Raw genomic sequence first — 13,658 nt, forward strand, 5'->3', positions numbered from 1 at the left:
ATTTATTGTTCTGTCAGTCAGGAAACATCACCACTAGGTGGCGTTACTGATCAATGCTTATCAAAAGTTAAGACCATGGGACTGAATATAGTCAAATAAGTGAACAGGCTTGTGCTTTAAAGCAGTCATTAGTTGAGGAGGTTTATTACAGCTTTTCTTCTCAGTGTGGAACTGTAAAAACTGTGTTTCACACACCTCTGAAACAGATGTGCCTCTGTCTAACAACATGTTTGTTTTGGAGGAATGCTGAAGTTGAGTTGCTGTAATATAGTTTGGAAGAAAATCTGGTTACTTGAGTTACTTCCTGTTCTTACATGTCATAGAAAACCTTTTTACTTTTAATATGTAATACGTTTTGTACCATGACGCTTTCCCCTTGATAATGTATACAGTGAGATACCGCATGAAAATCAGAGATTGCAAGTCTAATTTCAGTTTGGAAATATTGGGACATACTAAATACTAAGACCTTTATTTCAAGTTCTTTAGACAAAAAAGCAAAATAAAATCATTTTAACTTGCTTTCAGACTTTTGTATACATTTTACTCCGATAATAAGGATTTAGTTTAAAACAACCTCTGAAATGTGTTTTTAATGTGTAACTGGTCATATGATCTCATAAATCAATGGTCAAATGGCAAACAACTGTAAAATTATTTGCTGAGCAACTGAGCTTCTCAAGTTGCCATTATAAGAAAATCTCTGTTTTAGTTTTTATTTAGGGCTATATAAATGTAGATTCCTTCTAAGATTATTGTAATACAAAGTAAAAATCCAATGTGATTTTAGTATTATTAAATATTAAATGTATATTTATTAGCTTTATGTGCATATTTTCAGTTTAAAAATTTTAGTGGTATTAACATTCTTTTTTTTTCAACTATAGTTTTATTAATTTAGCTTAATATTTATTAAAATGTATATGCCAATGCAGTATTTCTAAATTTCATTTATAATTTACATTTTTCATCTAATATTTATTTTATTTCCGCTTTGCATAAATGAACAGAAAGTGTTTAATGGAAGTACAATGTGGAAGATTTTACATTGACTCAATGCATGTTTTTGACAGTGCCTGTATATTTGTGAGTGTCTCAGCTGCTTGTCGATAGTCTGTTGTTGATCAGAAAGACATGCTGTAATTTTGGGTTTTCTGTCTCCCATCGTTTAAACTTGTCTCTCAGTGCTTTGTCAGTGCTGGACACCAGCTTTTCTTAGAGAGCTTATTTATCTCCCTTCAATTACAGAGGTCACAAAATGCCTATGGCCTGTCCTCAAAACGACAAAGATCTCAAATGTTCAATGATATAATGACTGGATTCATTCATTTTATGGAGATTCACAACATCCTAAAATCATGTAGTGATCATTCTAAACTTAACCTGTCAGTCTATACTATTTATTTCTGTATTTTGAATGCAAGATTTCTAGTGCAAGTGTTCCAAAGGTGCCCAGATGATTTATGTTATGCATTTACATCTTTATATATATATAAAAAAAAAATGGTGTATGTCTCAAAATGTGACTTTATGCTAAACTTTCTTATTACCCTGAAGCAGAAAAAATAATAATTCTAATTATGTAAGAATAGTCCAGTAATGACAAAGAGGAACAATATCGCAGGGGTCACTTTCATAATGATTATTTTTTCAACTAATGTAAAAGAAAATAAGACCATCTCTGATAAAAGATTTTTATAAATAAAGTCAGAGCGCTAAAAAAACCCCACTGACAGCCAATCAGAATCGAACAAAGTTTAAAGAGCTTTGGCGTCGGTGCATAATAGTACACAGCGTTATCGTCCTAATTTCTTAATTTACAATAAGGTTCCATCAGTAAATGTGGGTTAATACCTCAATAATATTAACAGATACAACCTTGGACTTGGACAGTATGGTGACATTAACATTTAGCCTTCTATAATTAAATGCCTTGGTCATGTTAACCAATATAGTAGTTATATGTGAACAAATGGAACAGCATCACCATGAACAGACCATCGTTAATGATGTAAGAGTCTGCGGTTACACATCATCAATGGCTCCAGTGATTCAGTGAAGGCTGACCCCTAAACAGGGTTTTTTATTCTGCCCAATTAATTTATGCATTATACTCATGACAAAGGAGCTGCAACCTTTATAACCCTTCAACATCATCATCTTGTGTCTGAAAACACCAGTCACTTGCCAATGCTGATCACTTTATGTGAGTGTGGAAATCCATACTGGTTTATCACATGTCGAATGTGTGTGTGTCTTCTTTGCGAGATATACACTCTCTCTCATCATTATAAGGGCGATGGTGTTGTCTGTCTGCCTGAAATGCTTCACTGCTCACTAAGCGAGACCTCCGGCCTTTTGTTCCTTATCCGCAGTTAGCGCTCTGATTTTCTCCTTTCATGCAGACTGATCTTCAAAGCGTGTGATCTTAACAAAACTGTGGGAAGAGCAAGAGGAAGCACTGTTTTGTTAAATCAGCCATTTGAAGGAGTGTGAAAGATGCTACGAACCTGTATGAACTTGCCATCCAGTCAGACGTGACGCTCACATGCTAACACAATAACCTGTCTGGGCTGGATGCCAGTATAATACTACTACATATGAACTATATGCCTGAAGGCTATGTATACACAGTATCTGTGATGAAATTAGTTTGGATTATAAATGCCATGGGTGCCAGCGATTCGCTGTTTGCTAAAAAAAGGCTTAGGCTTCTGGAAAGATGAATCTAGTACCCATCATGTCTGTTTGGCTCCGGTATAAGGACTTAAACTCCATCTGTTTCAACTGGAACTAAGTTTGATGTTGAAACTTTAATGCCGCACTCCTCACTCGTGTCTTCGCTAGGGCCCAAATAATCGGAGGTCCTATCTTTAGCTACAACCCGAATTCCGGAAAAGTTGGGACGTTTTTTAAATTTTAATAAAATGAAAACTAAAGGAATTTCAAATCACATGAGCCAATATTTTATTCACAATAGAACATAGATAACGTAGCAAATGTTTAAACTGAGAAATTTGACACTTTTATCCACTTAATTAGCTCATTTAAAATGTAATGCCTGCTACAGGTCTCAAAAAAGTTGGCACGGGGGCAACAAATGGCTAAAAAAGCAAGCAGTTTTGAAAAGATTCAGCTGGGAGAACATCTAGTGATTAATTAAGATAATTGATATCAGGTCTGTAACATGATTAGCTATAAAAGCTTTGTCTTAGAGAAGCAGAGTCTCTCAGAAGTAAAGATGGGCAGAGGCTCTCCAATCTGTGAAAGACTGCGTAAAAAAATTGTTGAAAACTTTAAAAACAATGTTCCTCAATGTCAAATTGCAAAGGCTTTGCAAATCTCATCATCTACAGTGCATAACATCATCAAAAGATTCAGAGAAACTGGAGAAATCTCTGTGCGTAAGGGACAAGGCCGGAGACCTTTATTGGATGCCCGTGGTCTTCGGGCTCTCAGACGACACTGCATCACTCATCGGCATGATTGTGTCAATGACATTACTAAATGGGCCCAGGAACACTTTCAGAAACCACTGTCGGTAAACACAATCCGCCGTGCCATCAGCAGATGCCAACTAAAGCTCTATCATGCAAAAAGGAAGCCATATGTGAACATGGTCCAGAAGCGCCGTCGTGTCCTGTGGGTCAAGGCTCATTTAAAATGGACTATTTCAAAGTGGAATAGTGTTTTATGGTCAGACGAGTCCAAATTTGACATTCTTGTTGGAAATCACGGACGCCGTGTCCTCCGGGCTAAAGAGGAGGGAGACCTTCCAGCATGTTATCAACGTTCAGTTCAAAAGCCAGCATCTCTGATGGTATGGGGGTGCATAAGTGCATACGGTATGGGCAGCTTGCATGTTTTGGAAGGCTCTGTGAATGCTGAAAGGTATATAAAGTTTTTAGAGCAACATATGCTTCCCTCCAAACAACGTCTATTTCAGGGAAGGCCTTGTTTATTTCAGCAGGACAATGCAAAACCACATACTGCAGCTATAACAACAGCATGGCTTCGTCGTAGAAGAGTCCGGGTGCTAACCTGGCCTGCCTGCAGTCCAGATCTTTCACCTATAGAGAACATTTGGCGCATCATTAAACGAAAAATACGTCAAAGACGACCACGAACTCTTCAGCAGCTGGAAATCTATATAAGGCAAGAATGGGACCAAATTCCAACAGCAAAACTCCAGCAACTCATAGCCTCAATGCCCAGACGTCTTCAAACTGTTTTGAAAAGAAAAGGAGATGCTACACCATGGTAAACATGCCCCGTCCCAACTATTTTGAGACCTGTAGCAGAAATCAAAATTGAAATGAGCTCATTTTGTGCATAAAATTGTAAACTTTCTCAGTTTAAACATTTGCTATGTTATCTATGTTCTATTGTGAATAAAATATTGTGATTTGAAAGTCTTTTAGTTTTCATTTTATTAAAATTTAAAAAATGTCCCAACTTTTCCGGAATTCGGGTTGTATTTCCATTAATAAGTTAATGGTTTCAAGAGGATTTTCTGCTCTTTATTGTTCGTGCTGCAGGTGCTGGTGGATGTTCAGAGCAGGCTATCTCTCTCTTTGTCTGTTTTAATGCGGCGGTGTTGAGATGTAGTGCTGTAATTATTAACGTGTGGATTGAGGGGTCTTGACACCTCATGTTTGTGTTGGGGGAAGACCAGAGTTGAGTGTGCTTTTGTCTCTTTCACATCAGCATGCTCCTCACTATCTCATAATCTGTTAGTGGTGTTTGTTGAAACTAAACAGCTGAACAAATCTCATAGACTTTCTGTATCAGAATATCACAGAGGCTCTTTTCCACTAGAGTATAAAGAGTACAAGTTCTAGTTAGAAATATATCATTAATTGTAAAGCAGAGTTATGAATATAATTCCATATTGAAAATTGAATGAAAATACCATCATTAGTAATATATCACCATAATATAACTATATCTCAAAAATTGAAACCGTTTCTCATGTTTAAGACTGTACTTTATATCACAATTCTGTATACATCATAGTGACTTCATATCTCCGTTATGTCTATTTTTTTCACAGTTGTTCTACTTGTCATAATTGCATCTGTATGTCTGTGATTTCTTATCATTGTAATTTTATCTCTCATAATTGCATTTGTCTCTCATAATTGCAACTTTATATACCATAGTATCTTCATATCTCTTCAATATCAATTATGACTATTTCTCACTGTTGTGACTTTCTTGTGAATGTGACTTCATATCTTGTATTTGCAACTAAAAAAAAAATGCAAATCTAATTTTTTTTAATAATCTTGTAATTGACTCGTCAAATTTTTTTTTTTTTTTTTTAAATGACCAATTTCAAAAGCTGACCATTTGTTTAGTGCGTTGTCAGTTTCCTCTTTCCACTGGTTTATTTTTCACTCTAAGGCATTTCCTTTCATATTCTTTTGATTTGGGCATATAAGCAACTACCTAGAAATCACATGCAATAAATAGTTTTGCATTGTCAAGAATCACTCCCCTGGATAAAAGGGAGTCAACTTTTTTTCTTTTTCTTAAACCGTTGTTATTATTTTCATCTCTCATGTGCACAAAACTATGACTCACACTGAAGAGTGAAGAGTCCAGCTTGGACAGGTGAAAAAGAGCTAAGAACCACATCACAGTTAAGATCAGGCCTGTCTGGTCACGTCTGTGTTTGAAGTACAGCGGGGTAAATAATTATTTGATCCCCTGCTGATTTTGTAAGTTTGCCTGCTTACAAAGAAATGAAGGGTCTGTCATTTTTATGGTAGGTTTATTTTAACAGATATACACTGAATACCAACCAAAAATCCAGTAAAAAAAACATTATATAAAGGTTAGCGATTGATTTGCATTGCATTGCTCTGAGTGTGTGAGGGTGTAACGGCGTGTTACCACACATCATTCACGCTCTTTAAAAGAAATCCCTGGCAACCAGAAGGTCACCAAGACCTCGGTCAAGAAGACTAGAGATTAATACACTGACACAGACACTTCGGACAAAAAGAAGAAAACCCCCTCTCTCTTTCATCTCTTGTCTTGCGAGTTGACTCCCTTTTATCCATAAAGGAAGTATGTGACAGCCGGATGGCATTTCCTTCATCCTTCTGCTGTGAGATCTGTCTCTCTCTTCTTTCATTTAGGTCTGCCGTGTGCAATGTGTTGCTGTTTGGGAGTGAACGAGAGTTCGCTGCATTAGCAGGAGGACTCTAACACTTCCAAAGTCAAACACCGAGCTGACCCCTGCCAGTTTGTTAAGATACTCCCCTGAGAGCAAAGTTCAGAGGTCAACATGTGTTGAAAATATCAGTGTCAGCCTTAAACTTCATTCATTAACGTGACATGAATCAGCAGGGGAGGTGAGTACAAGCCATGTTTGTCTGTTTTTATTAATAGAGAGTTACTAAATGTCTTCAGACATCTGGCTGCCATCTTATCCTTAGTTTGACAGCCATTCGTTGCCGTTTAATGTGAGCACATCATGTCTTATGTTACACGCACACACACACACACACACACACACAAAACACCAGTTTGAAATGAATGAGGTTGAAGAAATGAAGACAGTTTTTATTTTGCCCAAAATTTGACTTGTTTCTGCTTATTGTTCTGCAGCATTGAATAAGAGTGAGTGTTTGTGTGTTTTATGAGTCAGAGGGGTGACTTCATGCCAGCTGTTTTTCAGGTGGCCAAAACGATGGGTGAAGAAAACACCTGCTCCTCTCCTCCCTCTCTCTCTTTCACTTTGTTCTCTGGAGCGCTGCCATTTAATTAAACCTCAGGTTCTGCAGACGGGGAAATGAAAGCCTGAGGTGTGGAGGAATGTGAGCGAGCTCTGGTGGGAAATCTCACTGTTGGACGATGTATACTGCATGCTCTGATGGGTCTCTGCTCGCCATTTACAAATGTTACTTGTCTGCTGTGACAACATTTGATTTATACCGCACTGATTGGAGACTTTTAACCTTTGCAGCTCTTAAAAAGAATAGCATGTATTGTTCATACAATACTGTTCATAATCAAATGTCCTTTTAAAGTATGTGCAGAGGCTCTGAGAGCTTTTTTTTAAGTACAGAAAATAAGATAAAGCCAAACAGTATTTCACCGGATACAGGACTATATCATCGAAACAAGATGATCTTTCTTTTGGCTGTGCTATTCATAACACCACAGAAAAGCAGCTAAAGCTATTCAGAAATCGGTCAAACTTGGGACTTATGTTGCAGGCAGACATAAATTTATGTATATATATATATATATATATATACAGTACAGACCAAAAGTTTGGACACACCTTCTCCTTCAAAGAGTTTTCTTTATTTTCATGACTATGAAAATTGTAGAGTCACACTGAAGGCATCAGAACTATGAATCAACACACGTGGAATTATATATGGAATTATATACATAACAAAAAAATGTGAAACATTGTAGGTTCTTCAAAGTAGCCACCTTTTGCTTTGATTACTGCTTTGCACACTCTTGGCATTCTCTTGATGAGCTTCAAGAGGTAGTCACCTGAAATGGTCTTCCAACAGTCTTGAAGGAGTTCCCCGAGAGATGCTTAGCACTTGTTGGCCCTTTTGCCTTCAGTCTGCGGTCCAGCTCACCCCTAAACCATCTCGATTGGGTTCAGGTCCGGTGACTGTGGAGGCCAGGTCATCTGGCGCAGCACCCCATCACTCTCCTTCTTGGTCAAATAGCCCTTGATGCCTTCAGTGGGACTCTACAATTTTCATAGTCATGAAAATAAAGAAAACTCTTTGAATGAGAAGGTGTGTCCAAACTTTTGGTCTGTACTGTATGCATTTATATGTACACTTGGACCATAACAGTTAATAAATAAAGGTTAAAACATTAATGTAAAAGGTGTTTTGAAAAACAAAATGGTAAAAAGTGCTTGGAATGAAACATTTACTTGGTAAAATAATTTAAATAATTATTACCTAACTGTTGAATTATGAACTATGAATAATTTTATCAGTGAATACTGTTCTTGGTTGTTGCTCATTGTGCGCATGTTTTTCCGCATCTTAGTCCAGCGAGTTATTTGCTTGGGAGCTTTCACTTCTGCACCTGTAAAGAGCACATAATGCACAAGTATCTTTCACTAAAGGTCTAACTGAATGCACCAAACTGAATGAAATTATATTGTATTAAAGCATACGTTGTTTGAAAGACTATTTATTAATTTTTATTTACTCATTTAATTCTACGTGGCTGTCTCCAGTATGTTTGAAATGTAAAGTGTGTATCATCCTAATTAAAGAGAGAGTTTACCCAAAAATGAATATCATGTACTCCCTTTATGTGGTCTACACTTGACAAAACTGTTGATTTTGATTACAAGCGTTCTTCAAAGTATCTTCTTTTGAGTTCTGCAGAAAAACAAGAGTCAGGGGTTAAAAAGAGGGGCTACTGATGTAATAATGTAAATTATGATGACATAATTCTGGGTTTACTATACTTTTAAGTAAATTAGTAGAAACAATTTTCACTAATCTTTACTGTTTATAAAAAATAACAGTGAATGCCAATACAATTCTTGAAAAATACACATTCATTACATCCATTCCTTCCTGTTGGTCAGTTTGTCTCTTCAGTTAAGATTCCCACCGATTGATAAATCAATTTCTTAGAATATATGATGTTTTCACTGTTTCACAGTGCAACAGCCGCTGTCGTGATTGAATGGGAGAACCGAGTCACTTGGATCCGTTAACGAATCATTCAGATTAAAGAATCGACTCGGTCCGTGAATCGGACATGGTCTAGCGCACATTTGAGATCGAGGAGATTTAACGTCTTTTCCACACAGAAAGTTATCTAATGTCTTTACTAAATGTACGTAAGTAATATATAGCGCACGAGTCGTGTAGATCACGACTTTATAATAATTTATGGCGTTATTTTGTCCATTCAATGTCCAAAAGAGTGAGAAATGTATCATTTTTGTCCCAAAGAAGCATGCAAGCCATACGGAACAACAAGGGTGGGTAAATGACAGAATGTGTATTTCTTCGTTTTATAAACGCGCAGGATTAGGGTCCTCAATAGTTTGAGAGAGAGAGAGACAGGACTGTACACGCACTGCACTGCCCTCTCTCAACCCAACCCACACACACACACACACACACTGCCCTCTCTGAACTCCCTCTCTCTCTCTCACACACACACACACACAGTGCACTGCCCTCTGAACAGCACAGAGACCGAGAGAGAAGGTGCCCACCGAGCTGCGTATCTATTACTGTGCATCACACACACACAGAGAAACCAACAATACTTTCTGTGTCCCGTGCCTCTCCAAATGCGCGTGACCGATCCCACAGCAAGCGCTCCGTGGACGTTGTGACGGCTGTAACAGTGTTGAGTGTGGGGCACAGGTAAAGATGGCGAGGGGACCACAGCTGCTGTTTCTGTCGCTGCTGCTCGCTGACCCTTTAACGGCGCAGGACTTGCCCTTCAACGGTGTGAACGGATTCAGTCTGCACCCACCGTATTTTAATCTAGCGGAGGGGACTAAAATCACGGCCACGGCAACCTGCGGAGTGGACGAGAGCCAGCAGCCGATTCAAGACCTGTACTGCAAACTGGTCGGGGGCCCCGTTTCAGGGGACCCAAGCCAGACTATTCAGGTAAAGATGTGCGAAATACTTACTTTTCTAAGGTTTACATGACTAAAAATGGATAAAAGAGTATTTTGATGTTTGTTAGTTTGTTTTAGTTAACTTATAGCTAATATTAGACTGTATTTATCTTTGTGAAATGCACTTTATGGCTACATAACAGATGCTGCCACAGTGCTGAATTACCATAATTGACCCTGGAGCACATCCAAAAGATTTATTACCATATTTCTTTTTAGCATATATATTGGATTTAGGAGTACCCTGTACAAAAACATCGTAATTATTATTATCTATTAATTTTTTTTATAAAGTTAGGACAGTGCTTTGCGGCTGAGAAACTGTGCAATGTCTTGATCTTTTTTTGAGAGCACCTGCTTAAGGTGAAAAGGCCAGGGACCCCTATAAGGTGCTATGGTTCCTCATAAGAGACCACCACTGAAGCTTCATAAGCAGCAGGCTTAGGAGACTCGACTTGGCTTGTTGGCGAGTGAGTGAAATGTTTAAAGATTGTAAAGAGTAAAACACAACCCCCGTGTAGCACTGCTACTGGGATTTTCCCAGAGGAATGTGTGGCATCTCATAAGACCTTGAGGCAGACAGACACACAGATCTGCACACTTCAAAGAATATGTTAATAAAATGTTGCAACCTGATCAGTTGTAGCAGGCATCTCCCGTGGTTTATCTTCTCAAGACACATGCCTGCAGTCCATTTTTACCGCCTTTAACTAAGTCACAATCATTTAATACTCATCACTATCCAAATTTAGCTTATCCATAGTTATACTGTAACCAACCATAGTTTCTGTTATTATTTTATGCAGTAAAAAAGTGATGTGCACTTGTTTAGGGTGTTTAATTCTACCATCTTGAATTAAAATGCTAAATGTAGATGGAACAATTATGTTATTTTAAATATTATTTTAGATGTGTATGATGTACTACAGTAAAACTAGTGAAATGAAAGACTTTCGGAAGCACCATTTTGAAGGAGATCCCATTTTAATTTATGATTGTTTTACAGTAGTAGCAGCAACGATAGTCATGTTGCTGTAGGTAAAGGCAAATTAATTGCTAGTCAAAGGAAATCTTATCTCGTCCAGCTCTGAAACGTTCACACATGGGTGGTCTTAACACAATTTGGCGAATTTCTGATTGATTTCACTCCTGTTAGTTTATTTATACTGTTACAAATTAATATTTTTTCCTTGCCAAGTATAAATAGCTATAAATAATGATAAAAATGGGTTTGGGTTGCCAGAAGTTGGATAATGAAGGGAGTGCATTGCTTGGTTTCTTCCGATGTTTCAGTAAAATGTCCTGCAGAGTAAACCCCTACAAATCCAGCTGAGCAACAAGTGCATAAAACTATTTGCTGACCACCGTTTCAACTGCATTTATGTAGCAAACTAAAGTTTTATCTTTTTCAGTCAGTTTCTACAACTCAGCTTACCATAAAAAATAAGTTCTCATGTTGTCCTACAGTCTATGTTAGCAGAAATAAACAGATAAAAGGTTTAGGAAATAAAGGGGGGATTTGCAAAGAAGGTTTTTCATTTTTAAACAGTCATTTATTTGCACATGCTTTCTGCAGTCACTCAAAGAATGATGCAAATCAGGTAGCGGTGCAAACATGCCCAAAAATTTGGTGCTGAATTTCAGTTTCTAACTTTTTACAGGTATCAGTGTTCAGTTATAACTCTTTAGTTTATTATCCAATCATCATTTGATGTATTGTTGTCATGATTGGTTGAAAATGTCCACAAATCTTATTTTGTGTAAAGTATTATGCCAGGAATTTAATTTACAGTTTAATTGAACTTCCTGTGTCATCAGGGCCAGTACTGTGACATCTGCACATCAGAAGACACTAACAGAGCGCATCCCATCAACAACGCCATCGACGGCACCGAGCGATGGTGGCAAAGCCCTCCGCTCTCCCGCAGTGTAAAATACAACGAGGTCAACGTCACTCTGGACTTAGGACAGGTATATTACTGATGCATTCTTGCATTTGTCATCTCTCTGCCACACCTCCACCCACACACACATATCGTGTTCAGATTATTCAGCGTACAGTAGAGTCATCTGATACTCGGCTACAGCAGGCGCTTTTGTGGATTGCACATGAGTGTAGAATTTCAAGGGTGGACCCTAAGTTGAATCTCATCCATTCATACTCAAGTCTGGAGTTTTTTTTGCTCTGAACACTTCACGTCTTGGTCTTGTGTATTAAAGGTTTTTGAATAGCAGAACAGCCAGGGGCCATTCAAGATTATTACTTTCTAAACTGTCATGGAAAACTAACATTACTCATGCCCTCCCCCAGCATTCCCAGTGGCTTCTACATAAAGAGTCAGCACTGCTGTATATAGCTGATATGCTGCTTCAATGAGAAAAAGAGGAAGGGAGGCAATTTACTGCCAACTATAGTTTTCTCTATTGAGTTCCAGACTCTTTAGACACAGTCTAGCCTCGTGTCTCAAGAAGTGGTTTGTCTGGATTTAATGGGCTGCAATTAGCGATCAAGCTGCAAGGCATTACTGTGAGAAGCTTGGATCACAGCTTCTTTTATGACTATATTCCAAATGACTGTATATTTGTGAAGATTCCCTATTCAATATTCATTTCATATTATTACAGCTGCATTTAATCCATGTTTGAATCCGTTTGACAATATTTCCATGAAGATCAATGTAGAAATTGCAGAAAAAAACATAGGTTTCTTAAAAATTTTAGTGAGCAGAACCACAACACCATTTAAATAAATGTAATAGTAATATGTAGTTGTAATTCAGTTCTGAGTAATTGTTTTATTATGTGAGCAGAAAACGTTAACAAAGTGATACAAGATCAAAAAATGTATTGTTTAGAAACTACCATTGTGGAAGTCTGGTGATTTGTACATTTTTCTCTTATGTTCTCCAAAGCTGCATTATTTCATCAAAAATACAGTAATAACAGTAATACAGTATTGTCAACTATAACTGCAATTTAAAATAACTGTTTTCTATTTGAATATATTTTAAATGCTAATTTATTCCTGTGATTTTTAGCACCATTACTCCAGTCTTCAGTATCACATGATCCTTCAGAAATCATTCTAATATACTGATTTACTGCTCAAGAAACATTTCTTATTGTTATCAAAGATGAAAACAGTTGTGCTGCTTCATTTATTTCCCACAGGCTTCTTTCATGAATAGAAAGTTGCATTTACTATCACATTTATTTTCATTAAGTCAAATTCAAATGCACCCTTGCTGAATAAAAATATACATTTATTTAATTCAAAAATTTGATCGGTTGAGTATCTGTTCTATATCTATTCTTGTCGCTCAGAGCAGTATTGCTGTATGTATAACCTGGCTATGTAGTTTTGGTCTCATTTACATGGCTGTAATATGTGACAGACTAAGCCCTGTACTACTTTCTTTTCTCTCTCAATCTCTCTCTCCCTCCCCCTCCCTCTCTCCCTCTCTCTCTCTCTCTGAATGGAGGCAGAGAGCAGTGACTGGCTTTGTGCTGAGTTCTTTTATGTGGCTGGTGTTTTTTCAGTGCCACTTAAATCAGCTTGTTAAAAAGCAATACATGAGCTTTTATACATGCATCACTGAGCAGAGAGAGTGAGAGAGATGTTCTACATATATTAATGCCATCAAATCTTCATCTGTAGAAAATCTGAGTTGCCCAGTTATTTTAGGTGGCTGACAAGTCATTCCTATGTGATCTGAGCGGGTTATTTTGTTGCATTTTGCTATGTAGTTACTAATGAACAAATAATGGTTAATACATGTTTGCTCGGGCCAAGTAGATTTCTCACCCATTATAGTGTGTCTTAAGTTTAAAACAGATGTTAGATATCTTAGATGAGTATCATTCCACATGGTTTGAAATATCATTCTTGTCAGTACCACAAGTTGAGCGGGATTAGTTAAGCATTGACTGAAGTATGAGCAGTAATAGTGATGCTGCTTTAGAGGCCTCCTCTAACACAGGTATGAGGCTCTTTCTGACCCCTCAG

General features: G+C 37.5%; 1 protein-coding gene and 1 long non-coding RNA gene across 3 annotated transcripts in view; both read left to right on the plus strand.

The window, feature by feature from the left end:
- Window positions 1–5,554: 5,554 nt before the first annotated feature.
- On the plus strand, window positions 5,555–7,099 carry LOC132117997 (uncharacterized). Its single transcript, XR_009425870.1, has 3 exons — window positions 5,555–6,362; window positions 6,689–7,000; window positions 7,041–7,099. It is a non-coding gene; the product is annotated as an uncharacterized LOC132117997 (long non-coding RNA).
- Window positions 7,100–9,181: 2,082 nt separating this feature from the next.
- Window positions 9,182–13,658, plus strand: part of LOC132117995 (laminin subunit alpha-5-like) — a 77,919-nt gene continuing 73,442 nt past the window's right edge. For both annotated transcript variants that reach the window (XM_059527446.1, XM_059527447.1), the window contains exons 1-2: window positions 9,182–9,641; window positions 11,471–11,623. In XM_059527446.1, coding sequence (XP_059383429.1) covers window positions 9,396–9,641; window positions 11,471–11,623 — 399 coding nt within the window. In that variant the 5' untranslated portion in view covers window positions 9,182–9,395. The remainder of the gene's footprint in view (window positions 9,642–11,470; window positions 11,624–13,658) is intronic.

Source organism: Carassius carassius, chromosome 37, assembly GCF_963082965.1.
Source record: "Carassius carassius chromosome 37, fCarCar2.1, whole genome shotgun sequence".
NCBI lineage: Eukaryota > Metazoa > Chordata > Actinopteri > Cypriniformes > Cyprinidae > Carassius > Carassius carassius.